The 23,773-nt window shown below is 36.5% G+C and overlaps 4 protein-coding genes and 1 pseudogene across 4 annotated transcripts; 3 read left to right on the forward strand and 2 right to left on the reverse strand.

The window, feature by feature from the left end:
- The first annotated feature begins 275 nt into the window (after positions 1-275).
- LOC147541824 (calcium uniporter protein 1, mitochondrial-like) lies at positions 276-2,404 on the forward strand. Its single transcript, XM_086635263.1, has 2 exons — positions 276-956; positions 1,626-2,404. Exons 1-2 carry the CDS (start codon positions 549-551, stop codon positions 2,106-2,108), a joined length of 891 nt encoding a protein of 296 aa, XP_086491389.1. The 5' UTR covers positions 276-548; the 3' UTR covers positions 2,109-2,404.
- Positions 2,405-2,991: 587 nt separating this feature from the next.
- On the forward strand, positions 2,992-4,917 carry LOC147541825 (L-ascorbate oxidase homolog). The gene has a single exon (XM_086635262.1). The coding sequence runs from the start codon at positions 3,064-3,066 to the stop codon at positions 4,729-4,731; it is 1,668 nt and encodes a 555-aa protein (XP_086491388.1). The 5' UTR covers positions 2,992-3,063; the 3' UTR covers positions 4,732-4,917.
- Positions 4,918-7,173: 2,256 nt separating this feature from the next.
- Positions 7,174-9,142, reverse strand: LOC147541826 (L-ascorbate oxidase homolog). The gene has a single exon (XM_086636259.1). The coding sequence runs from the start codon at positions 9,022-9,024 to the stop codon at positions 7,366-7,368; it is 1,659 nt and encodes a 552-aa protein (XP_086492385.1). The 5' UTR covers positions 9,025-9,142; the 3' UTR covers positions 7,174-7,365.
- A 742-nt stretch (positions 9,143-9,884) lies between these two features.
- LOC147541827 (leucine-rich repeat receptor protein kinase HPCA1-like) lies at positions 9,885-16,448 on the reverse strand. The gene is made up of 19 exons (XM_086672946.1): positions 15,821-16,448; positions 15,169-15,286; positions 14,973-15,044; positions 14,482-14,556; positions 14,309-14,380; positions 14,048-14,209; positions 13,896-13,970; positions 13,738-13,809; positions 13,556-13,627; positions 13,396-13,464; positions 13,204-13,281; positions 13,038-13,109; positions 12,776-12,910; positions 11,772-12,250; positions 11,541-11,690; positions 11,294-11,433; positions 10,992-11,211; positions 10,660-10,895; positions 9,885-10,577 (listed from the first exon to the last, which is right to left on the reverse strand). Exons 1-19 carry the CDS (start codon positions 15,915-15,917, stop codon positions 10,068-10,070), a joined length of 2,904 nt encoding a protein of 967 aa, XP_086529072.1. The 5' UTR covers positions 15,918-16,448; the 3' UTR covers positions 9,885-10,067.
- Positions 16,449-20,956: 4,508 nt separating this feature from the next.
- LOC147541828 (syntaxin-121 pseudogene) lies at positions 20,957-22,259 on the forward strand (annotated as a pseudogene).
- Positions 22,260-23,773: the final 1,514 nt, after the last annotated feature.

The raw sequence follows: 23,773 nt of genomic DNA on the forward strand, positions 1-23,773 counted from the left end.
TACAAGAAAACTTTTAAACATCAATAAGGATTATTTCAACAAAAAGAAAGCTTTAATAAGGACTATTTTTTGAAGAACAATAATTTCTTCTTAAGGGTAGTTTTAGTATATACTCTAATTATAATGTATTAAAAAGGTAATTTTAGTAGTTTTTTTTCTCAATATCAAGATTCTATATAATAATAATTAAAAAAGAATGAAAATTTTCCTATATGAAGGATATTACTTCTAATCTAACGTAGCGTTTCCGTGACCGTTAAAGATAAATAACGGCAGTTTCCCTTGGAATTAGAAACCACCAATAAACATAAACCTCTCTCTCTCTCTCCTCAAGAAAAAAAACTAAAACCCACGAAATAGAAACGAGATAACCAGCAACTTCCTTTTTCCTTCCAATTCCAAGCAATAACTAGAATCAGAAACTAAACACTTTCTCTCTCTAAAATGGGCTATAACTTCAATCGTATAGTGGGTATTACAGATTTTGATTTGTCAGTATAATCGAAGAAGAAGAAGAAGAAGAAGAAGAAGAAATTGGTTTGAAAAAAATGTGGAGATCATCAGGTTTGATGTTGTTAAAGAGAAGCTTAAAATCAACTTCAGTTCTTCCAATGGAGTTAAGATGTACTCGTCCAGCTTCAGTAACCCTTTTCTCCTCCTCCTCATCTTCCATGGAGGTGGTGGGTAATGAAGGAGGAGGAGTTGGAAAAAGTATGGGAGAAACGATTTCATATATAGAAGCAAAGAAATTGCTGAGATTGGTTAATGTTGAAGCTTTAAAGAAGAAACTAGGAATGGAAGAAGAAGAAGTGATTGGGTATTCTGATCTTCTTAAAGCTTGTGAAACTATTGGTGTTACTAGATCTTATGATGAAGCTGCTTCTTTTGCTAAAGTACTTGATGAAGCTGGTGTTATTCTTCTCTTTAGAGATAAAGTTTATCTTCATCCTGATAAGGTGCTTTCATCTTCCTCTTCTCTCTCTAAATTAGGAATTTTTGGGTGATCTCTGTATTTTCCCCCTTTTTTCTTTGTTGATTGTTTAGGGCTCACACCTAAATCAGATACCATCTCTCTGAACCCAGTAGATAGAACTCCTAAGCTACAAATTTATGCCTGAAAGTTAGGGTTTTGATGATGATCTTTAAAGGGGGTAAGCCTAGGAACCAATGATCATTGAGAGCTTTTAGGAGTAGTTCTAACTTTGAGTATGCAAATTAGTTCAAATTAGGTCAAAAATTTATTTGTTAATGTAAATTGCAAACTAACCCAGGAAACATTGGAAACTTGAGGGTTTATGGAACTTTTTTTTTTTTGAAGATTTGAATGAATATGGGTTTGTTAAATTTCTCTGTTCTTGTCACCACTTTTACCTTCTTTAGTCCAAACTTCTGTTAATTTTCATTAAACTAAAAGAGCCATTGAGATCAAGCTCAAACTTCATAGTCTGAGCCCAAGCAGCTAATCTGCCATTGATTTTCGCTATACTGAATGTTCTCACTTTCTAGCTTTATCACGTGAAGATTTACGAGTCTACGACTATTAGCTAGAGCGTGAATGTGTAATAGTTGAGCTCGAACTCATTAAATCGTCTTTCAATATTAAATATGTTTTTTTTGCGTGGAAGGTGGTGGATTTGGTAATGAAGGCAGTTCCTCTTGCTCTAGCACCAGAAGATGATCCAAGGAGGGATGAACTAAAGAATCTACAAAAGGAGAAAGAAGAGATAGATGAACTTGCACATAAGCAGGTCCGACGAATACTATGGTGTGGATTAGGTTTCTCTCTTTTACAAGTTGGACTATTCTTTCGACTTACATTTTGGGAGTTCTCATGGGATGTCATGGAACCAATTGCCTTTTTCACCACCGCTACTGGTCTGGTTGTCGGTTATGCTTACTTCTTATTCACATCAAGAGATCCGACCTACCAAGATTTCATGAAGAGACTTTTCTTATCGAGGCAAAGAAAACTCTTTAAGAAACAGAATTTCAACATTAATCGATTCTTGGAGTTGCAGAATCACTGCAAATCACCTCTTGAAAGCACCAACTCTGCCAAAATTCGAGCTAAGTTGAAGTTAGAACCTGAAGACATTCTCTATGGTTGAAAACGGGTATCCTCTGTCTCTCTCATCAACGGTTAGCATTTTATATAATGCAGATTGGGGTTCTCATCAGACTGTTAATTTGATAAACCGTTCATCATTTGGACAGGCAGGAACTGAAATTCGAAGGAATTTTAGGTAATTAAGAAGTACGTTCATGATAAAGATGCTAACAGAGTTCTTGATAGTTTGATCTCTTTTTTCTTCTCATAGTTTGAATCAACAGAAGTCCAGTTTCTTGTACTTCAATTTTGTAATGAATACTGTTTTCCTTATTTATATGAATTGAAAAAATTGTATATCTTTCTATAATCTAAATTGAACAAAAAGGCCGTCAACCTATTAGCATATAGGCCTATTAGGTTTGATCAACAGACTGTATCTCTCTCCTCATGGTCTGACCAACTTGGGCCGGCCACGTCACCTTTCGGCCCGTGACCAGCCCCAATATTTCGGGCCCTTTAGCATTTCTCGTGAAATAATATACCAAGGTCTGTGAGTATAGCCAACTTAGCGAACCCTTATTCCCTTAGAAATTGCGGATTTTTCGAGTCACTTGTCTTCATATTTTCAGGTTTTTGAGATGAAATCAGATACATACACAAATATTAAGTGTAGTATCTTATAAAGATCATAAATTGAATAAGGAACTATGATCACATCAATAAATAAATCAGTTATGACATAGTTAGTGACAATTAAACATTTCAGTTATGACATAGTTTCTTTATGGTTCATAGTTCTTGATCTTTTTCCCAAAATTGACAAGACAGAAGAGAGAGGAGAAGGAGTCAAAATGAGAGAAACATGGAGAGAAAAGCAAGGACAACCATTGAGAAGTTCATGCATTTTAATGGATCTTCTTGTTTAACAAACTCTCATGATATAAAAGTTAGTCAAATTCAAGAGGTTTCTTCATTACAAGAATTCCTTCCATCAAGAAGAGACAGAAAAGGAGATGACTGTCCCTGTAAGATTTCTCATCTTTTTCTTCTTCTCATGCTGTTTATCAGGTACTGTTAGGGTTTGGGCTGAAGATCCATACCTGTTTTTCACATGGAATATCACATATGGTACCATCTCTCCTCTTGGGGTACCCCAACAAGCTATTCTCATAAACAACCAATTCCCTGGCCCTAACATCAACTCCACCACCAACAACAATATCGTCATTAACGTCTTTAACAACCTTGACGAGCCGTTCCTCCTTACCTGGAACGGTATCCAGCACAGGAAGAATTCATGGCAAGACGGTATGCCAGGCACCAACTGCCCTATTCCACCAGGAAGCAACTTTACCTATCATTTTCAGGTGAAGGATCAAATTGGTAGCTACATTTATTTTCCCAGCATGGGTATGCATAGAGCTGTCGGTGGTTTCGGTGGTCTTAGGGTTAATAGCCGGCTCCTCATCCCCGTTCCCTTCGCTGATCCTGAAGACGATTATACTGTCCTCATTGGTGATTGGTACACTAGTAGCCATACCACCCTCAAGAAGACTTTGGATAGCGGTCGGTCCATCAATAGGCCCGATGGTGTTCTCATTAACGGTAAGTCTGGTAATGGTACCGACAAGAATGAACCTCAATTCACCATGAAGGCAGGCAAGACTTACAGGTACAGGATTTGCAATGTTGGGATAAAGACATCTTTGAACTTTAGGATACAAGGCCACACCATGAAGTTGGTTGAGATGGATGGTTCTCACACTGTTCAGAACGACTACAAGTCCCTCGACATTCACGTAGGTCAGTGTTTATCTGTGTTGGTTACAGCTGACCAGGAGCCAAAAGATTATTATATGGTGGCCTCTACCAGATTCATCAAGCAAGTCATTACTGCCACCGGCATTATCCGATACGAAAATGCCAAAGCTCCCCCATCTCCTGAGCTTCCTGAGCCACCCACTGGCATCTTATTCTCACTCAACCAGTTCCGTTCCTTCCGGTGGAACCTTACAGCCAGCGCTGCTCGTCCTAACCCACAAGGCTCTTACCATTATGGTAGTATCAACATTACCCGCACCATTAAGCTTGTGAACTCTGCTTCCACTGTCGATGGTAAGCTTCGCTACGCCATCAATGGTGTCTCACACACTAACCCCGACACCCCTCTCAAACTTGCTGAATACTATGAAGTCCCCGAAAAGGTATTTAAGTACAATCTCATTTCGGACGATCCCACACCAGAGAGTGCTGATAAGATAACCATTGCACCAAATGTACTGAACGCAACATTCCGTGACTTCGTGGAGATAATATTCCAAAATGACGAAAAGTCAATCCAGTCATGGCACTTAGATGGGTACTCGTTCTTCGCCGTAGCCATTGAAGCCGGGAAGTGGACACCAGAGAAGAGAAAGAACTACAACTTGCTTGATGCAGTGAGTAGGCACTCCATTCAGGTCTACCCTGGTTGTTGGGCAGCCATAATGCTTACCTTTGACAACTCTGGAATGTGGAATTTAAGGTCTAACCTTTGGGAAAGGAACTACTTAGGGCAACAAATGTACTTCAGCGTACTCTCACCGGCTCGGTCACTCAGAGACGAATATAACGTTCCCGATAACGTCGAAATTTGCGGTGTTGTGAAGGGTCTGCCTAAACCAGCTCCTTACACCATCTAAGTAAAAGGTTGTTTTTTTATAATGATGTAATTTTTCTATGCTCATATTTTGTAATTTTAAGGTGAATAGAGAGAGTTTGAATAAGAGAGACATTGAGAGGGTTGTGATTTGTAAGAGGGAGGGAAGGAACTTAAACTTGTAATAATCAGGCATGGAAGAAATGTAACAGGAGGGTTGTGTCACTAAGGAACTGCTTCTATTTGTTACAGTTGTTCCTCATTCAAAACTAATTAGCTTTTTTTAATCAGCTCATGACTTTATTACTTTTTTATATTGATTTCACTCATATATATTACTTCTTGAAAATTTTAATTAGCTCACTTTTTTTTAAGTGGTAATATATTGACAAGGGAGGCTGCACCAACGAGCACGAACAAGTGCCTTACATCAAAGAACTCTTAAAAGATGTTGTAATAGCAGCCAACCTTAGATTGGTTCTGATAATGTCGGAAAGTGGCTTCTCTGAAACCGTCTTTGTACTTTTAAGATATTGTTTTTTCCTCACATCGGTGAGAAGATAGTGGGCCGGGGTACCTGTAAAGACGCTCAGGTCAGTTCAGTGTTGTAGGTTGTAAGTCAATAGTCGAAGGGTAAAAGGTGAGATCAATTTTCAGAGTAAACCTGTGTTGTTTATATAGGCTTGCACGACGATGGTGAATCAATGGTTTAAAGGAGGTCAGTTGCAGGGCACTTTGAGGTCTATTTTATCATAGCGGATATATCGTACATTGAGATAAGGCCAGCGAATACTCGACATTATTTAGCTTCCCACTTAACTGGCATTTCTTTCAGACACAGTGGAGCTCAAGTGCCGAGCATACTTCTGCACACCCTTCCTTTTCCAGGACTAAGGTTGCAGTGTTGACTCGGATCCACCCTTTTGCTGGTCTTTAATTCATAAAAGAGCTCAAAGTGCCTAAGAAATGTACCAACCTCCCATGTTAGAGCTCATATAACGAAGTTCTTTCGGGTCCATCTCTCTGTTGGTTTCGTCAAGGTCTCACTCATACGTATTCAGGGATACGACACATGTCATCGAAGTCAACCAGTCGGTTGGTCAAGGCTGACCAATATTTGGCTCAACACTAATATTTGGCCACGCAAGCCCCCTTAGGCCCAACACTTTGCTTGTTTGCCAGACCCTTGTGCAATATTCAGTCGGTCTTCTACTGTACCTCCTTCAATCTCCCACTTGTCCCAAAACAAGTGAAATGCTCGATTCACTTGTCGCTTAGTATCTCATCTTAAAAATCAGGCAAGATGATACATCGTCATCTTCCTTCCAGATTTTCCTTGAATTTGAGTTCAATTGTCAAAACAAATGATTAACTCTTTAGTCCATTTGAGCATGACCATCCATTTCCAGTCGCTAATTTTCAAGAGGCCTGAAAATATTAACCCTATTTTTAAATTACAGGATATAATCTATTCTTGTACTCCAGTTTACCTTCATGTCTCTTATGCCGTAACTGGTATTCGACTTTATTGCCTCCTTTTACAGCGCGACATTTTACGGACCCAAAGTGTGACATTCCTTACATAAGATAGGCGGAATAGCCAACCTCTTTATGAATCGACTCAAATTGACAATGAGAGTCCTAATGACATTCAGTTCTTGGATAACTCATGGAGGATTATCTAGTGTATATTGTCCAATCATACACCCTTTTACTTGACTTGAAAACTCCTACTCATATAGCCCATGAAACTGCGCCATCACTCAATCTCACATGCTAGTATTTGTAAGTCATTATTGTCAATATTAATAACGTAGGCTAAGGAAAGGAATAACGTATAACTCCAAGTTCACTCAATAGAGTTTCATTAATCAAATCACGTATTCGACGATCCTTTTTGGAACTTATCCATTATTTTGGACTGTCATTCAATTGCGAACCAAAGTGAAACGCCGAAATAATTTTATTTCTGATAACAAATGCTAGTAATTGAAATGAATAAACTTTCTTGATGAATTTAAATTACACTTTAAAGCCATTCTCCAATGCGCTTTATACCTATACCATTGGTATGACTTTCATGATTGGGTCCGTTAGGGTAATGGTTAAGTCAACGGATTTGTCACATTTCCATCCGTGTGTACTTTGCAAACTTCCACATCCTTCCTTTATGTGATTTATCTAATCACGTGGTACTTCCTCTGTATATGCTTGGACTTCTGGAGTGCTCGAGGTTCCTTGTGTTGGGTAATGGCTTCAGGATGTATCCACTCGAATTGCTTTGTGAGGCACAACCTGTATTAATTGGTAATATATCTCATGTTTACGGCAATATCCATCGATAGAAATATATAATCTCTTTCAATTATCTTCTTCACCACCAACAGTTATGGCTAAGAACCTAGCAAGCTACCAACAGAGATGACCTAAACAGTAAGCAACATTAGGTTTAAAAGGAGAAAAATTATCTTAATAGAAAAAAGCATTTATGAAATTACCAAGTCCTTCTATTACATTTATTTCATGTGTTTAATTGGTACAACTTTCTCATTTTCTTCCTTCCTCCAACCCTTACAACCTTCTTAATGCATGTCTCTCATTTTTCTCTCTTATACAAACTCTATATTCACCATTTAAGTTCAAAATATAATCTTACACCTCTTTGATTTTATTCTTTTTAGATGGTGTAAGGAGCGGGCTTAGGCAGATTCTTAACAACACCACAAAGTTCGACGTTGTCGGGAACATTGTATTCGTCTCTGAGTGACCGAGCCGGTGAGAGTACACTGAAGTACATTTGTTGTCCTAAGTAGTTCCTTTCCCAAAGGTTAGACCTTAAATTCCACATTCCAGAGTTGTCAAAGGTAAGCATTATGGCTGCCCAACAACCTGGGTAGACCTGAATGGAATGCCTGCTCACTGCATCAAGCAAGTTGTAGTTCTTTCTCTTCTCCGGTGTCCACTTCCCAGCTTCAATGGCTACGGCAAAGAATGAGTACCCATCCAAATGCCATGATTGGATTGACTTCTCGTTGTTTTGGAATATTATCTCCACGAAGTCACGGAATGTTGCGTTGAGAACATTTGGTGCAATGGTTATCTTATCAGCACTCTCTGGTGTGGGATCGTCCGAAATGAGATTGTACTTGAATACCTTATCAGGGGCTTCATAGTATTCAGCAAGCTTGAGAGGAGTGTCTGGGTTAGTGTGCGAGACACCATTAATGGCGTAACGGAGCTTCCCATCAACGGTGGAAGCTGAGTTTACGATCTTAATGGTGCGGGTAATGTTGATTCCACCATAATGATAAGAACCTTGCGGGTTAGGACGGGCAGCGCTAGCTGTAAGGTTCCACCTGAAGGAACGGAACTGGTTGAGTGAGAATAAGATGCCAGTGGGTGGCTCAGGAAGCTCAGGAGATGGGGGAGCTTTGGCATTTTCGTATCGGATAATGCCGGTGGCGGTAAGGACTTGCTTGATGAATCTGGTTGATGCCACCATATAATAATCTTTTGGCTCTTGGTCAGCTGTAACCAACACAGATAAGCACTGACCGACATGAATGTCGAGGGACTTATACTCATTCTGAACAGTGTGAGAACCATCCATCTCAACCAACTTCATGGTATGACCTTGAATCCTAAAATTCAAAGAGGTCTTGATTCCAACATTGCAAATCCTGTACCTGTAAGTCTTGCCTGCTTTCATGGTGAATTGAGGTTCATTCTTGTCAGTACCATTACCGGACTTACCATTAATGAGAACACCATCGGGCCTATTGATAGATCGACCGCTGTCCAAAATCTTCTTGAGAGTGGTGTGGCTACTAGTGTACCAATCACCAATGAGGACGGTATAATCGTCTTCAGGATCAGCGAAAGGAACGGGGATGAGGAGCCGGCTATTGACCCTAAGACCACCAAAACCACCAACAGCTCTATGCATACCCATGCTAGGAAAATAAATGTAGCTACCAATTTGATCCTTCACCTGAAAATGATAGGTGAAGTTGCTTCCTGGTGGAATAGGGCAGTTGGTGCCTGGCAAACCATCTTGCCATGAATTCTTCCTGTGCTGGATACCGTTCCAGGTAAGGAGGAACGGCTCGTCAAGGTTGTTGAAGACGTTAATGACGATATTGTTGTTGGTGGTGGAGTTGATGTTAGGTCCAGGGAATTGGTTGTTTATGAGAATGGCTTGTTGGGGCACCCCAAGAGGAGAGATAGTACCATAGGTGATATTCCATGTGAAAAACAGGTATGGGTCTTCAGCCCAAACCCTAACAGTACCTAATAGGCACAAGATCAATGCAAGAATTGAAATTCTTGCAGCCATAATTAATATCTAGCTATGGCTCCTCACCCCCTTCCTAGATGTATATACTTATTTGGTAAACAAGACTACCTTGAAGAGTTATATTGATAACTCTGAAGGTTGTGAATTGAATGTTTGTAATTTGATCATCTTTTATACCTTCATGAAAATTTGTTATTACAGTAAGTTTGCCTAAAAACTAGTCATTGTCCTTGTTTCTCTCTCCCCCCGTTGGAATAGGTCAAATAGTTTTTATGATTATAAATGTGGTCAAAAGTTATGTCTAACAAACCACACATTTGAAAAACACCCATGTGTAAGTTTGTGGTCAAATATATATAGTACAATATCCCTGTTTTTGCTGTAAATCAGTCCCACATAGGTGGTGTGACGGAGCGTGGTGCTCCTCTTAAGAGGTTAAACACCCTTCCCTAGTGTGACCTTTTTAAAACAGTGAGGTCTAGAAGTGTCAAAGTAGACAGTATCACTAGTAGTTTAGAAAGCTGGTCTGCACCATCCTACAACACGTTATCAACACGATTCACTCTACTATGATTTGGTCTTGGGAGGGTGTGTTGTATATCAATCCACATCGGTGGTGAGACGGAGTGTGGTGCTCCTCTTAAGAGATTAATCACACTTCCCTAATGAGGCCTTTACATCGGTGAGGCCCATAAGTGCCGAAGCGGACAATATCACTAGCAGTCCAGAAGGTTGGTCTGGACCATCCTAAAATAGTTTTGATATTGTTTTAGTTGTTGTATCTTTAGGTCAATGTATACCAATGTTCATCTTACATAGGTTTAGTCTATTCCTTGGTGACGGAACGACTGAGTTAATTAGAAGAGGGCAAATTAAAATGAGTTAGCTTCATGTGAGAGTGAGAGAGAAATCAACAAAATTAAACATGTAGGATTTTGATACAAGTTCATTTCCTATGCTGTTTTTCGAAAAAAAAAAAAAATCACAATAGCAAACATTTTTCTCTTACATGAAAACCAATATCATAAGCGCAAAAATTATCTATGACACGAAAAGGTAAATAAGAAGAAGAATGTTTTCTTTTACTTGGGTTCCACTTTGGTTGATGAGAATCCATAGCTATCACTCGAATTGAAGAAATCGCTGTTAAATGTTATTTCCTTTCTCGACATATTTTTATATGGATGTACTGAGACTCCACTTGCATTTCCGAAATCTGTACCTGATGTTGATGGTGAAGTTGAGTTTGTGTTTAATCCATCATTTTGTAGTATAGCTTCAAACTCTTTGACCATATCTTTCATAGTTGGACGGTTCACCGCTAATTCTTCAACACATTTCATCGACAACTCTAAAAACCTTCTAAAACCAATAAGATTTCCAACATTTCGGATATTTGGATCCATTAGCTCCATTATGCCGTAATATTCGTCATTCTCATCCATTAACAACTTTACCTCCCGAACGATGTACTTGCCCTTCTCTATTGGTTGTCTAGCTGTTATTAGTTCAAGCATTACAACACCAAAGCTATAAGTATCACTCTTCTCTGTTAATTGGTTAGTCATGAAATATTCTGGATCCATATAACCCTGTAACAACAAGATAGAGCATATTTAGACATGTCTCGTCTCGGCGTGCTGGATAGGTATTCATAATGAGAAAAATACTCACAAGTGTGCCTTTAACTTGAGTAGAGACATGCCCCTTTTCGGTATCGTCTACTAGCTTAGACAAGCCAAAATCTGCAACCTTTGCTGTCAGTTTTTCATCTAATAGAATATTGGCAGACTTAATATCTCTGTGTATAATGGGTGGGTCAGCAAGCTCATGAAGATATGCCAGCCCGCTAGCCGATCCTAGTGCAACTTGAAGTCTCTTCTTCCAATCCAGAAAAATGCCGGATCTCCCTACAATTATTCAGATCACATATTCAAAATCCCATCAAAACAAAATAAGCAGAAGTGGAGAGGTTTAGCTAAAAAATATGTGGTTGAAGAGCATACCGGTCAAGGCTTCTCTTAGAGTTCCTTTCGGCATAAATTCATAGACCAACATTTGTTCTCCTTGTTCAAAACAAAAACCGACGAGAGCAACAAGATTCTTGTGATGAACTCTCGAAAGTAGCTCAATTTCGGTCTTGAACTCATTCGCTCCTTGCATAGATCCTCGTTGTGCTCTTTTTATTGCTACTACTTGCCCATCTTGAAGTATTCCTTTATAAACCTGTAGAGAATATGAAGATGTTCAATAAAGGTATAGAGATTTCAACAACAGCTGAGAGAAATTTTAAGAAATAGATGCTCACTTTCCCATATCCCCCGACTCCAAGTTCGTTGTTATCCGAGAAGTTGTTGGTACATTTTTTTAAATCATCGAAAGGAAACCATCTAGCTCCTTTTAGTTGTGGTGCTCCACCACTATCTGTTCCACTTGGAACCCAAGATGCTGGAAAGTAGATAACAAAGTTAAATTAGCCAATTGATGTAGAAAAATTTTCAATTCTTTTGAATTGATGTATCTCAATCGTATTCTTATGAATGGTTACACATTACCAAATGGTTTACTCATTAGAACTGCTTTTTCTGCACGCTTCTTTTGTCGTATGGCATAGACTGCAACGGCTACTAGTACAAGGATCAGAATAGCAGAGCCAATCGATATTCCGATAATCACACCTTTCTTCATTCCATGTCCAGGTACCCCTGAAAAAATTTTGATCTTTCGTCAATCCAATTTCGGGAAATAAGTCAAAATCTCTTAACTAGTAAAGATTTGATTCTTACCTGCGAAAACATAAGGTATTTGTGATGCAATGAAGTAGTATGGACCAAACAAAGGAGGAGGCTTAAAAGTATTTTTACTCAGAGAATTCCCAATCAACGTAATTTCCAGTCTGGTAAAATACTTATTATTACCAGATGGAAAGATACTCAAGTGAATCTGAAGGTAGTTATCCATATTGAAGAAAGGGTTATCAAGGTAAATGGAACCAAAAGGTAAGCCAAGAGAATTTGGCATGCTCGTTTCAAGTGAGCGAAACAGAGTGGCATTGCTAATATCACTAAAGAAGGGTGCTCTAAAAAATATAGTCCCTTCGTATGGATAAGCGCACGTGCAAACAGGGCTGAGCTTTTGATCACTGGGGCAAGATTTAGTCCCACATTGTTCCAGACTTGTCGAATATGGCTTTTTGTTCGTTTGCTGATCCTTGCAGAAGTTGGTGTTTGCGAGAGTACCATCACACACCGGGTTTCCCACAAGTCTGCAGTAGATTGATTCAGGAGAAGTAAATGGTTAGCTAACAACAATACATTGGAGTCTGTTACGTTTTCCGATATCCAACTTAAAACCGATTGGGAATGAGTGGAGAGACCCCATTCTCACACGCTCTCCACGTGTGACATTATTTAAGCCTAACACGTGTCTTTTGGTGGATGACGTGGAGAACGTGTGACCTTGGGGTCTAGCTCTGATATCATGCTATGTTTCTAGACATTCAACTCAAAACCTATTGACAATGAGTGTAGAGGCCCTATTCTAACACGACGCCTTAGCCTAATACGTGTCTTTTGACGAGTGATGTGGAGTACATGCGACCACTTGGCCTATTACATGTGGGTCATGTTCTACTACTATGTTAAGTTTGTGGGCATTCAACTCAAAACCAAATCGTAATGAGTCAAGAGACCGTCAAATATTATAATGTTGATCACGAGACTTCCCTTTATCGGCGTTGGACTCTTTCCAGAAAGACAACAATAATAAACAAATGTTTGTTAACACTCACATTAACTGGTTTGAGTAACCCGAACCCAAATTCACAGTGCCAATACTATTGTTCTGCAAATTGACAAGCTGCAGTTGTTGACTTATGCCGGTGCCCATGTCTAGAGTACCATTAAACCGGTTGTCCTTCAGATTCCTGATGCAGGTACGCAAAAATTAAAATATACTTCTATTTTTTACCGAAAATAATCTTCTTCGCCTTTTCTTCTTAGCTTTGGAATCATTATAAAATAATTCATTTCATCCACTATGGCTTAACTTACACTGTTTGTAGCTGTGGAAGGCTGAAGAGCTTTTGTGGTACAGTTCCCTGAAGGCTTCCCCTTTGAATTGCTCTGTTCCATCACAACAACAAGTGAAGTTAATCAGGACAAGTTCAAGGAAATGCTCAGAGTGTAATATCTCAAGTGGGTTATTTAGAAAACTCACAGGGTATTGAGAGTTTGTATAGTTGTGAACCATTTCGGGGCATCGGATGACAAAGTGAATGAGTTGTTGCTCAAGTCCCTTGTGATTCAAACAAACCAGACTTTTCGTCAGTTTGGATTAACATTAGTTATAGCAAGAAAAATAAGCTAAATTCGAGCCGGCAATTCAGAACTCTTGTGTGTTTCTTCTTACACGTAGTTGAGCGAATTCATTCCAGTTAGATCAGGTACAGCACCTACTAGATTATTGTTCGCCAGATGCCTAGAAAGAATGTACAAAAAATATTTGTTATTGAATTTCAACTTGTTGTGATATCCTTACGATTTCGAAGAGTTAAAAAGGAGAAGCTCACAGTTCATTGAGGCTCGTGAGATTGTTAATATTGGACGGAATAGATCCGCTCAGAAGGTTCCTATCAAGTCGCCTTTTCAAGAAAAGAAATTTACATAAGAACCAACCCAAACAAGAGAAATTATAATAGACTCTTACGATATACAAGGACATTAGCAAGTGTTACTATAGATGAGTACTCACACAGCCTCAAGAGTTCGAATGAGTCCAATTGTGTCTGGAATGGATCCAGTGAACTGGTTTCCATCAAATAGTCTGTCGGAAAAAGAAGAACCACTCAAAACATAAAATCAAGAGGATTAAAAGCTTATAATTAACTTGAGTTCTTGTTAATATCTTACATGTGTATTAGCACCATGCCGGAGCTAAAAAGCTTCGAAGGAATCGTACCTGACAGCTTGTTCTTGTTGAAATGACTGCAAATGAGTAGTTACGTACATACATTAACTATATTATATGACAAATTAGGTTAATGAAGAATTGTAGTACTTACAAGTGCTTTGCCTTAAGGAGAAGGTCTAAACCCGGATCCGTATTTGTTGACACGGGGATAGATCCAGTGAGCTGATTGTCTGATATATCCAGCCAATAAACTTCGGAAAGGCGACCCAAGGTCGGAGGTATACTACCGCTAAACATGTTTGAGTTGAGAGCACTAAAAAAGACAAGTATCAGATGTTTTATTCGTGCAGACGTGCACATTCAACAACACAATCAAAAGGTGGATTGTTTTATATTTATAGTTGGATCTTACAAGTAGGATATATTTGCTAGATTGCCTAATTCTTTGGGTATGCTACCAGTGAAGCCACAACCAGCTAAAATCCTGAAATTGGAAAAAAGCGAATAAATCGTCAAAAGTTAAGGCAGTATTAAGTGAATACTGCACTTTTTCTTCTCTTTGAGATACTTAATGATGAATCTTACAGAATTTTTAGCTTTTTCAGATCTCCTAGCCGTGCAGTGAGAGTACCATTCAGATTACGGTTGTACGACAGGTCCCTGCAGCAATATTTACTCATGCAATTAGTTAAAGTAGTGAACGAGGTTTCTAAAGATGGTGAGATTTATCTTTTCGGTATTTCAGAATGAGGTTCTACGATAAGTCAGACAGTTAATCGTGCCCAACATAAAGACGTGTGCTAGGTTCAAAGAATGACACAGGTCATGTGAGAATAGTTCAACATGGACGACAAGCGAACTTGTGACCAGGTTAATAATACATAGGGCGTCTCTAGTCATCGCCAATTGGGCTTGTAGATAGACGTATTTAGCACTGCACTTTCCAAATGCGGAGTGCGACGTGCCTAAGCGATATGGGATAATTCCGACACAGAGCCCCATTTAGCATTACACTTTAGGATTTTTTATACTTTTATTTGTTTAACTTTGCTATAAGAAGAAATGATAGAACTTACAAAGATATCAATTCAGAGAGTACCCCGATATCACCACTTAGTGTACCTCCAATATTCATGCTCGATAATGTCCTAAGAAATGCCAATGAACGGAACGTAAAAAGATTATTGAAGGTAGAAAAGATAATACACATGCAAAAATGATTTTATTATGGTGAACTTGTATATATAGAACATGAAGGAGAATGTATCTCACAATGAAGTAACCCTAGAGTTGGTGCAGTTGACTCCGTCCCACTGTCCACAAGGATCATTCAAGTTCCAACTTGGTGGTGTGTTCTGCCATTGATTCTTTAACGATTTAAGCGCTGCAGCTGTATCACCAACATAATATGACTTGTATTTACTCTTTATCCTACATGATTTCGTTTCGTCTAATTGATAAAAACAGATATAGCTATATTTTGATGTTCTTTCTTATTTCTTGAAGATTTTGCAAGTTATACAAGCTCAAATAGAAGCTTTTTTCTTCGACACTAAATGGCGAAAAAACCCCTATATAAAGCCAAGAAGTTTCATAGTATACGATCTTCTTATGTGGGTAAGTGAGATAATTATTGTTTCAATGACTTGTTGATCTATTCACTAGTTATGAGGATTGATTCCGTTCCAATTCAATGTAATTTTGAACATTTGAATCGTTTGAACTCAAATGAATCACATAAGGAAGTTGTTAATAGAAAGAACATTAACAAAATTACAATGATTTGAGTCAGTTCTGATTAAACTTTTCAACTTAAAAAATACATCATCAATCATAATAGATAGCCTCAGACCCCATGTTTGAAAAGATTATATTTCGATAAAACTAACTAGTACTATTCAAATGAATAAACAGAGCAATTTACCATCTCCACTGTCTGTGGTGGAGTTTACTTGAAGTAGTCCAAGAGAATTACAGAATACCAGTAACAAGATTATATGTAGCATCTTAACCACTTCCATTAATGGATGATTAGGAGATTAAACCACCAGTTCAACTCAATCGCGCTTCTTCTTCTTCTAACTCCTATTACTACTACTCTGTAACTCCTTCAATTCAAATCAACCCACCATTCCTCATCAACAAAATAACTACTTAATTTATCTCTCTGGATTGGGAAAAATGTTGATTGGTGATGATGATCAGGAACCTGTTGGAAACAGGCAGGTAAGAATATAAGTTTACGTGTTCTAAATTGTTGATAGAAGACAATCAAACATGTAATAAAATGAATTTAGAAGTTGAATCTGTCATTCTTTTCTTTATCAGTCTCTGTTTCTTTTCATTTTAAAATTGGTTTGGTTGTGTTTACCACTTGCATTCGGTCCACCCACGACCGATTCAATTGATATATATATATATATATATATATATATATATATATATATATATATATATGTGTACCATGTTGAGAAAAAAGAGAGAGACTTAGTCGAATTTTCATACGATATATGTTGAATGTTTTAAGATGTATTTTAATGTCTGCAATTGCTATTTGGTAAGAGAGGCTATCTCTGTATCTCATAACATTTGACAATATGATGAGGTTGTTGGTTATGGTGTCATACCAGGTTGCTGCTTTCACATTAGGCTTACCAAGTAAAAGAAATCATTATCTAGTGAGGGTTCTTTTAAAGCTTGGATCACCAAAGAGTATTTAGCCTTGCAACTTTCTTTATGAGTAGTGATCCTTTCAACGAAACCTATTGCCCGACGACCTTAACCAGTCGGTATATTAGTAATTTGCAGACTAAAATATGCTCAAATGGGAATCTTTTAAACCGTTTTGAATTGGTGGCCGTTGATATTTTCATCTCGATATCATAATCCTATTGAGAAATAGTAAGTTGTCGTTAATCAACTTTATAAAAGTAAGAAATCATAGAATACTAACAACTTACATGAAGAAGCGATCCATTCAAACCATTCTTTTAAAAAAAATATTTAAAAAAATAAGTTCATGTTGGGTTTTCTAAATAATGTAGTTTTCATTAACATATAAGTAGATATCTAAAACAAATAGATGGGACTAAAACACATAAAATGTAAAGAATTCTTGAAAAGTATAAAGGGGGATAGAAAGAAGAGTTCCTACTTTCTATTCCCATGGTCTTTATTTTTAGAATTTTTGGGTTTATAGTCCAAAAAACGGGCCCTAATAAAACATTTAGTCCTCTCTAACCCTATAAAGGGTTTCAAAACCAAAAAAATAATATAAATGGATATCTAGTCCGTTTGGTGTCATCTAGAGAAAAAATACAAATCCCTATAATACCAAATAAATCATAATTCCTAATCTAACCTTCCTCATATATTATAACTGATTTATCTTCAAAATCCATAAAGATCTTCTTCCATTTTTATCTCCCACATTCTCTCTCCAATCACGTTTTTAAACAAAGAAATATATATTATAACTGATTTATCTTCAAAATCCATAAAGATCTTCTTCCATTTTTATCTCCCACATTCCCTCTCCAATCACGTTTCTAAACAAAGAAACGTGATTCATTATTTTCAGTAACCGAAATCTCTTTATTCTCTCTCTAAATCCGATTCACATAACAAAACCTCCATTAAACTCAGAAATCTTGTTTCATCTTCATTAGATTGTTTTTCAAACATTCGTCTTCTAATCCAATACACAAGCTCAGAACTTCATTTCCATTTATGTCTCTTCATATCAAGTTAATCAGGTAAAACATAAATCAATATAAGTTTTTGTGATTCTATTTCAGTTTATAGTAGTTGATTCTCTCTCTCTACATCTTAATCTACTGAAAATCTTCCATTAAAACAAAGAAATTGTTTCACATTCATTAGAGTTTTTCAAAATCAGTTTCTTAATTGTTAATCAGGTAAACAAAATTCTTCTTTAATGATTCTGTTTCAAATCGAGTATGTTATTATTGTATTTCTCTCTCTAAAAGTTTCTTTAATGATTTCGATATTGATGAGATAATCCTTCATTACTAATTCCTAAAAATTGAGTATACTTATTGTTGCAATCAATCATCATATCAGATATCTTTAGATATGTAATTTAAACCTAATGATATTCGTACTTTTTCTTCAGATCTGGTTTTCAATCCGTACGGATTTATGAAACGTGGTTTTTTCGTAGGGTTCCTCATAACAGAATTAACAGTACATGTACTTTATCATAAATTACCATAATTTATAGTAAATTATGCAAACATCTCCCGTACAATGTTTTTCAAAATGAGAACATCATATATGTATTTTCTGACAAATTATATATACTTTATCACGAATATTATATGGAACATTAATTATGCTTTAATCTCAAAAACAGTACTCGTTTCATTATTAGAACAACTTCGCTTATATATGTAAATCCCGTGTACTTTGAAATAAATTACATATAATTTACGTAAATGTTCATGTAATTTATTGTAAATAATATACTTTTTTATATAATTTATATGTATTAATCTCTCTCCATTTGTTATCACAGATAGAGTTCCAGGCAGAATCATCAAATCAAAATAAGCAAATCAAACTTGAAATGCCCTTGTTCTTGTTACTTGACTTTTTGATTGGCTCCTCGAAATATTTCATAACAAATGCACACTTGAATGGATCTTGATCATGATTCCTTGGAAAAGCCTCATATTCGGCCCCCTCCATTAGCATTCCAAGCAATAGGGCAACATGGATGGACACCATTATTGAACCAGAGAAGATTTTGTACGTTTTTTTTGTAACAGAATGTAAACGATGTGTTATGTAAAAGAAATTATGTGTAATGTAAAAGAAATTATGTGTAATTTACTGAACAAGACCCAAATACATTTGATAAATCACGTTGTATACTTGACAAATGATGGTTTATTCGTCATAAATAATACATAATTTACGTATTTATTTCATAATTTGTATTCGATGAGTATTTATGTATGAGTAAAAACGAAAACAAATGCTGCTTTAATGTTCCCAGAAAAATATACTATTTCCAAAACTAAAAGTTAAGTGAGAAAAAGTGACATATATGTTTTGTATATTAGCCCCCAAATCACGCTAAATTGATCCTAGATTATATACTATTTCCAAATCTGAAAGGTAAGTGAGAGAAAATTGTTTTGAATCGAAGAAAAATTTACATAGTAAGATAGAGAAAATTGATTTGGTTTCCAAATCTGTAAAGAAGAGAGAGAAAATTGATTTGGAAATATCCGTGGTGATGGCGTTTTGGTTTTGGTTAGGATTTTGGTTTCTGATTAATTCGGATAATAGGAAAGAGAAAATTTGATTTCCAAATCTGTTTAGAGGAGAGAGAAATTATGATTTGTTTCTATCCATTTGTTTCTAATAAATCTTCATATTTTTGGCTAATAAATCTTCATATTAAATCTGTAAGAAGAGAGAGAAAATTGATTTGCAAAAGTTTGGATTTTGTTTCTAAACAGATTATAGAAGAGAGAGAAAATTTCGTGAGAATCTATCCGTTTTTTCCTAAATTTATCCTAAAATCAAGGTACATTAAACCGTTTGAAATTTTTGTCCGGCCCCACATATTAAAATCCCCCGAAAAACGACTGGGACATGGAAGGAATTATGTAATATATATTAAGGGTTTTTAGTCCCAAGAGCAAAAGGACTAAAAATCCATTTTTTGGGAAGATTGGACCCTAAATTCTTTTTGAACATTATTTTGGGCTATATACCCACGGACCCTTATTTTTATAAAAGGAGAAAGTTCATCTTACTTTTTCCACTCCATTGTCTTTGATCTAAACGTATGCGGTGGATTTAATTTATCATTAAATCAAATGGGTCATCATCATCATCAAATTCCTATATAATTATCTCAAGAAGTAGATCAATTTTGTATCTTAACAAAAAAAAAAAAGTAGATCAATTTTGTAAAGAAGAAATTCAATTCATTAGCTCTCAACCATATCCAAAAGGAAATGGTTGACATTTCTAGGTCAACCTGTTGAATTTATTAAAGCTCTTTATTAAATTATAGTAAATTGACCCTTATCAATCCTATAATGATCATCTACATAATAAAACATAAGGGATTTGTGCAGATCCTTTTTTAGTTATGGATATTGTCTAGATACCCTTCGTTGTAGAAGTAAGTTTTTGTCAAATATGATATTTTAGATCATTATTGTCGTATATATCTCAACTTTTCAATTCAAAACAAGTGATTGTAGAACTTCCAACTAGAATAAATAAGATTTACGTAAACATTTAGTTAATAGTTCAAATATCAAGAAGTTAAAACTTAGCATTAAGAGTTTATAATGTATGTGATCATTGGTAATTCGGGGGTAAAGAAATAACAAGAACATAGTCTGCATCGAACCCGACAAAAAGCGTAAAACCTGACTTAACGAAAAACGGTAAAAAAAAGGGTAAGAATGAATTTAATCCAAAAATTGAGACCAAAAGTGAAAGTATACGTAATCCAAGGAGCTAATACGCAATTAACTGAAAATTTAAAGATGAAAAAGTCACAAATGACCGAATGTGGCATTCGAAAACAGAACGCCAATACCTTAACATTCCAACTATAATCTATAGTTAACACTTGGTTGCCGAAGCGGTTAAAGTGTTAGACATATACTCCAAAGGTCCCTGGAGGTCCCGGGTCCTATCCTCCAGAGGAGGTGGAATTTCTGGATTATTGAATTTGAGATTATTAGAGCATAAATAATGTAGATGGGTTTTAGGCCATAATTAGTTGGACGTTAGGTCATAGTTTAGTTGGACTTTAGGCATGTTCTTGTTTAATCACTTAGCTTATCACATATTTAATGTATCATCGCCATTGAAATGATTATCGAACTTCGAAGTCAAATTCCAAAAAAAAGAAAAGACTATAATCTATAAATACAAAAATTTACCCTTGGCTGCAGCAAGAGAATGCCCCACCCTGACTATACCGTTAGTCAATTAAATTTTGGTCTATAAATTGCAATTCTTTGTAGTTTATTTTCAATTAAATTAAATTAAGTGAGGTAATCAAATGGGAACAACAGTAGGTGTAAACCTAGACAAATTCTTTGAAGATGTCGAAAGTGTTAAAGAAGAATTGAAAGAAATTGAAAGATTACATACAAATCTACAAAATTCACGTGAAGAAAGCAAACCAATTCACAATGCAAAATCAATCAAATCACTTAGATCTAAAATGGATTCAGAGATATCTCAAGCCCTAAAAAAGGCTAAAGTTATTAAAGTTAGATTAGAAGCATTAGATCGATCAAACGCAGCTAATCTAAGTATTTCAGGTTGTGGACCAGGTAGTTCATCAGATCGAACAAGAACATCAGTCGTTGATGGACTTCGTAAAAAACTCAAAGATTTAATGGAAAATTTCTCAATTCTTCGTCAACAAATCTCAACTGAATACAAAGAAACTATTCAAAGAAGGTATTATACAATAACAGGTGAAAATTCAGATGACCAAACAATCGAAAACCTAATTTCAAGAGGTGAAAGTGAAGAATTTTTACAAAAAGCGATTCAAGAACAAGGAAGAGGTAGGGTTTTAGATACGATTAGTGAGATTCAAGAAAGACACGATGCTGTTAAAGAAATGGAAAAAGGGTTAATGGATTTGAATCAAATATTTATGGATATGGCTGTTTTAGAGCATCTCCAATGCAAGACTCAATCTTAAAATCTTAAATGCCACCTAGGACTTTAGAGTTTTTTTTGAGAAAAAACCTCTCCAATGCAAAACTCAATTGAGATCTTAAGATGATGTGGAAGCATTAAGTTTTAAGATGTTTCAACTAGAAACTCTATTTTTGAGATCTCTTTTGAGAGTCTTAAGTGTCCTAGTCATCAAATTTAATTTTTGGACCAATAGAAAATCTTTCTTTCTCAACCACTTTTTCCTATTAAATGTATGTGACATGTGTATCTATTAGAGTTTTTTAGAGTGTTGCATTGGAGAAGGACTTGAATTAGAGACACTCAAGTTAGCCACATAGGAAAGAGAATCTCAATTGAGACTCAACACATAAGCCAAATAGAGTTTTTTTTAAGTTTTGCATTGGAGATGCTCTTAGTAACAGTTCAAGGTGAACATTTACATGATATTGAAAGTCAAGTGGGACGTGCAAAGTCGTTCGTGCTTGGTGGTACTGAACAACTGGAAACGGCTACGAAACATCAAAGGAATAGTAGGAAATGGTCTTTCTTATTTTGTTGTTGTTGTTGCAAGTAGTAGGAAATGGACTTGTATTGCTATTATTATACTTCTTATTATCATTTTGGTAATTGTTCTTTCCATTGTCCTCAAGAACAACAGCGGAAAATAGTGAAATTCACTTTGGTTGAATGATAATACGTATACATATAACCAACAACTGGTAGACCAGTTGGTTAGTAGGTTTTAGACCTCTTTCATCTTGTTAGGCTTTAGGCCTCTTTCATGGTTTAACTTAGGCGGTTATTGTACTTAGTCGATTTCTCAAAAAACAAAAAAAATATGTACGTTGTCATGCTACTAGAAAAACAAGATAAAATCAGATTCAAATATGGTACCTTCAGATATTGGCCCCCTTGAAAAATAAAGTTGGCAAGTAGATTTAACGATTGATGTTGTGGTGGAAGATAATTTTGGACATTTGGGTTTGATTCTTGATTTGCTATGTTTTTGGTGTATTTCTTGTTTTTTGTTTTATTTGTTATGAATGATTATGAATTTCAATTTTTACATATATTTATGTGTCTATTTATTTTTTTATTAGACCTTCACCATGTGTGTAAATGCCAGAGTAATTAACATAGGTGTTATTGTTGGAAGTTCGTCTAAGTGTTATAATTTCTTACAAATCATTATGAAAACTATACTTGAGGTCGTGCTCAAGTGGTGGTTGAACACTTGAGATAGATGTCTAGTGGGGTGAAAATACATCATTTATTGATTTGTGTGATTAAGGGTAATAATAACAGCGCCATACATATATGAACATGTTTTATCCCATTTTACGGCTATTCAAACATTGGTTAAATGTGTTTTTGGGATAGTGTAGATTTTGAGTGAGGATGGTAAACTTCTTCCTCATTTTATCTCTAATGGCCACATATTGACCAACCAGAGAACCTACCACAAGAAGCTAATCATCTCTCTATAGTATAGAAGTAAGAGCATCTCCAATGCAACACTCAATCTTAGAAATTACGAGTGCCACTTAGAATTTGAGTTAATTCCTATATGGCCCCCTACTTTGTGACCAGCTTCCTTTATGGCTCCCTTTTTTTTCGTAAATTCAAATATGACCCCCTTTTTTGAGGTAAATGTCCTAATTACCCTTCTTATTAATATTTTTTCAACATAAAAAAAAACAACTTGAATTCCACCTCACTTCCTACTCCCCCACACATATCTCTCTACATCATCTCTCTCTCTCTCTCTCACCTCTCTCTCTCTCTCTCACCTCTCTCTCTCTCTCTCACCTCTCTCTCCAACTCGCCTCTCTCTCCAACTCACCTCTCTCTCTCCAACTCATCTCTCTCTAACTCACCTCTCTCTCCAAGTCACTCCTTCTCCGACGAAGGCCGGCGACCTTACAAAAGAAAAAATTTTTTACCTCTTCTCTCTAGAAACTCCGGCGAAGAGGTTTCTCCTTCGCCGGAGAAGGTCTGTTCGTGAACAGATCTGGTAGGTCTGTTCGTGAACAGGCCATGAAGATCTGTTCGTGAGCAGACCACGAAGGTCTGTTCTCCGGCGAAGGGGAAACCCCTCCGCCGGAGTTTCTAGAGAGAGAGAGAGAGATGAGGGTAATTTTTTTTTTTTAAGGTCGCCGGCCGGAAAATTTTCCGTCCGACG

This window comes from Eschscholzia californica, unplaced genomic scaffold, assembly GCF_041429995.1.
Source record: "Eschscholzia californica isolate CP2 unplaced genomic scaffold, dmEscCali1.0.p SCAF_4, whole genome shotgun sequence".
Taxonomy (NCBI): domain Eukaryota; kingdom Viridiplantae; phylum Streptophyta; class Magnoliopsida; order Ranunculales; family Papaveraceae; genus Eschscholzia; species Eschscholzia californica.

Coding starts and splice junctions, on each gene's coding strand:
- LOC147541824 (XM_086635263.1), top strand. CDS start 549: ATGTGGAGATCATCAGGTTTGATGTTGTTAAAGAGAAGCTTAAAATCA. Junction 957..1,625: donor TTTATCTTCATCCTGATAAG/GTGCTTTCATCT, acceptor TTTGCGTGGAAG/GTGGTGGATTTGGTAATGAA.
- LOC147541825 (XM_086635262.1), top strand. CDS start 3,064: ATGACTGTCCCTGTAAGATTTCTCATCTTTTTCTTCTTCTCATGCTGT.
- LOC147541826 (XM_086636259.1), bottom strand. CDS start 9,024: ATGGCTGCAAGAATTTCAATTCTTGCATTGATCTTGTGCCTATTAGGT.
- LOC147541827 (XM_086672946.1), bottom strand. CDS start 15,917: ATGGAAGTGGTTAAGATGCTACATATAATCTTGTTACTGGTATTCTGT. Junction 11,434..11,540: donor TCTAATGAGTAAACCATTTG/GTAATGTGTAAC, acceptor TCTACTTTCCAG/CATCTTGGGTTCCAAGTGGA. Junction 10,578..10,659: donor CTCAAGTTAAAGGCACACTT/GTGAGTATTTTT, acceptor TTGTTGTTACAG/GGTTATATGGATCCAGAATA.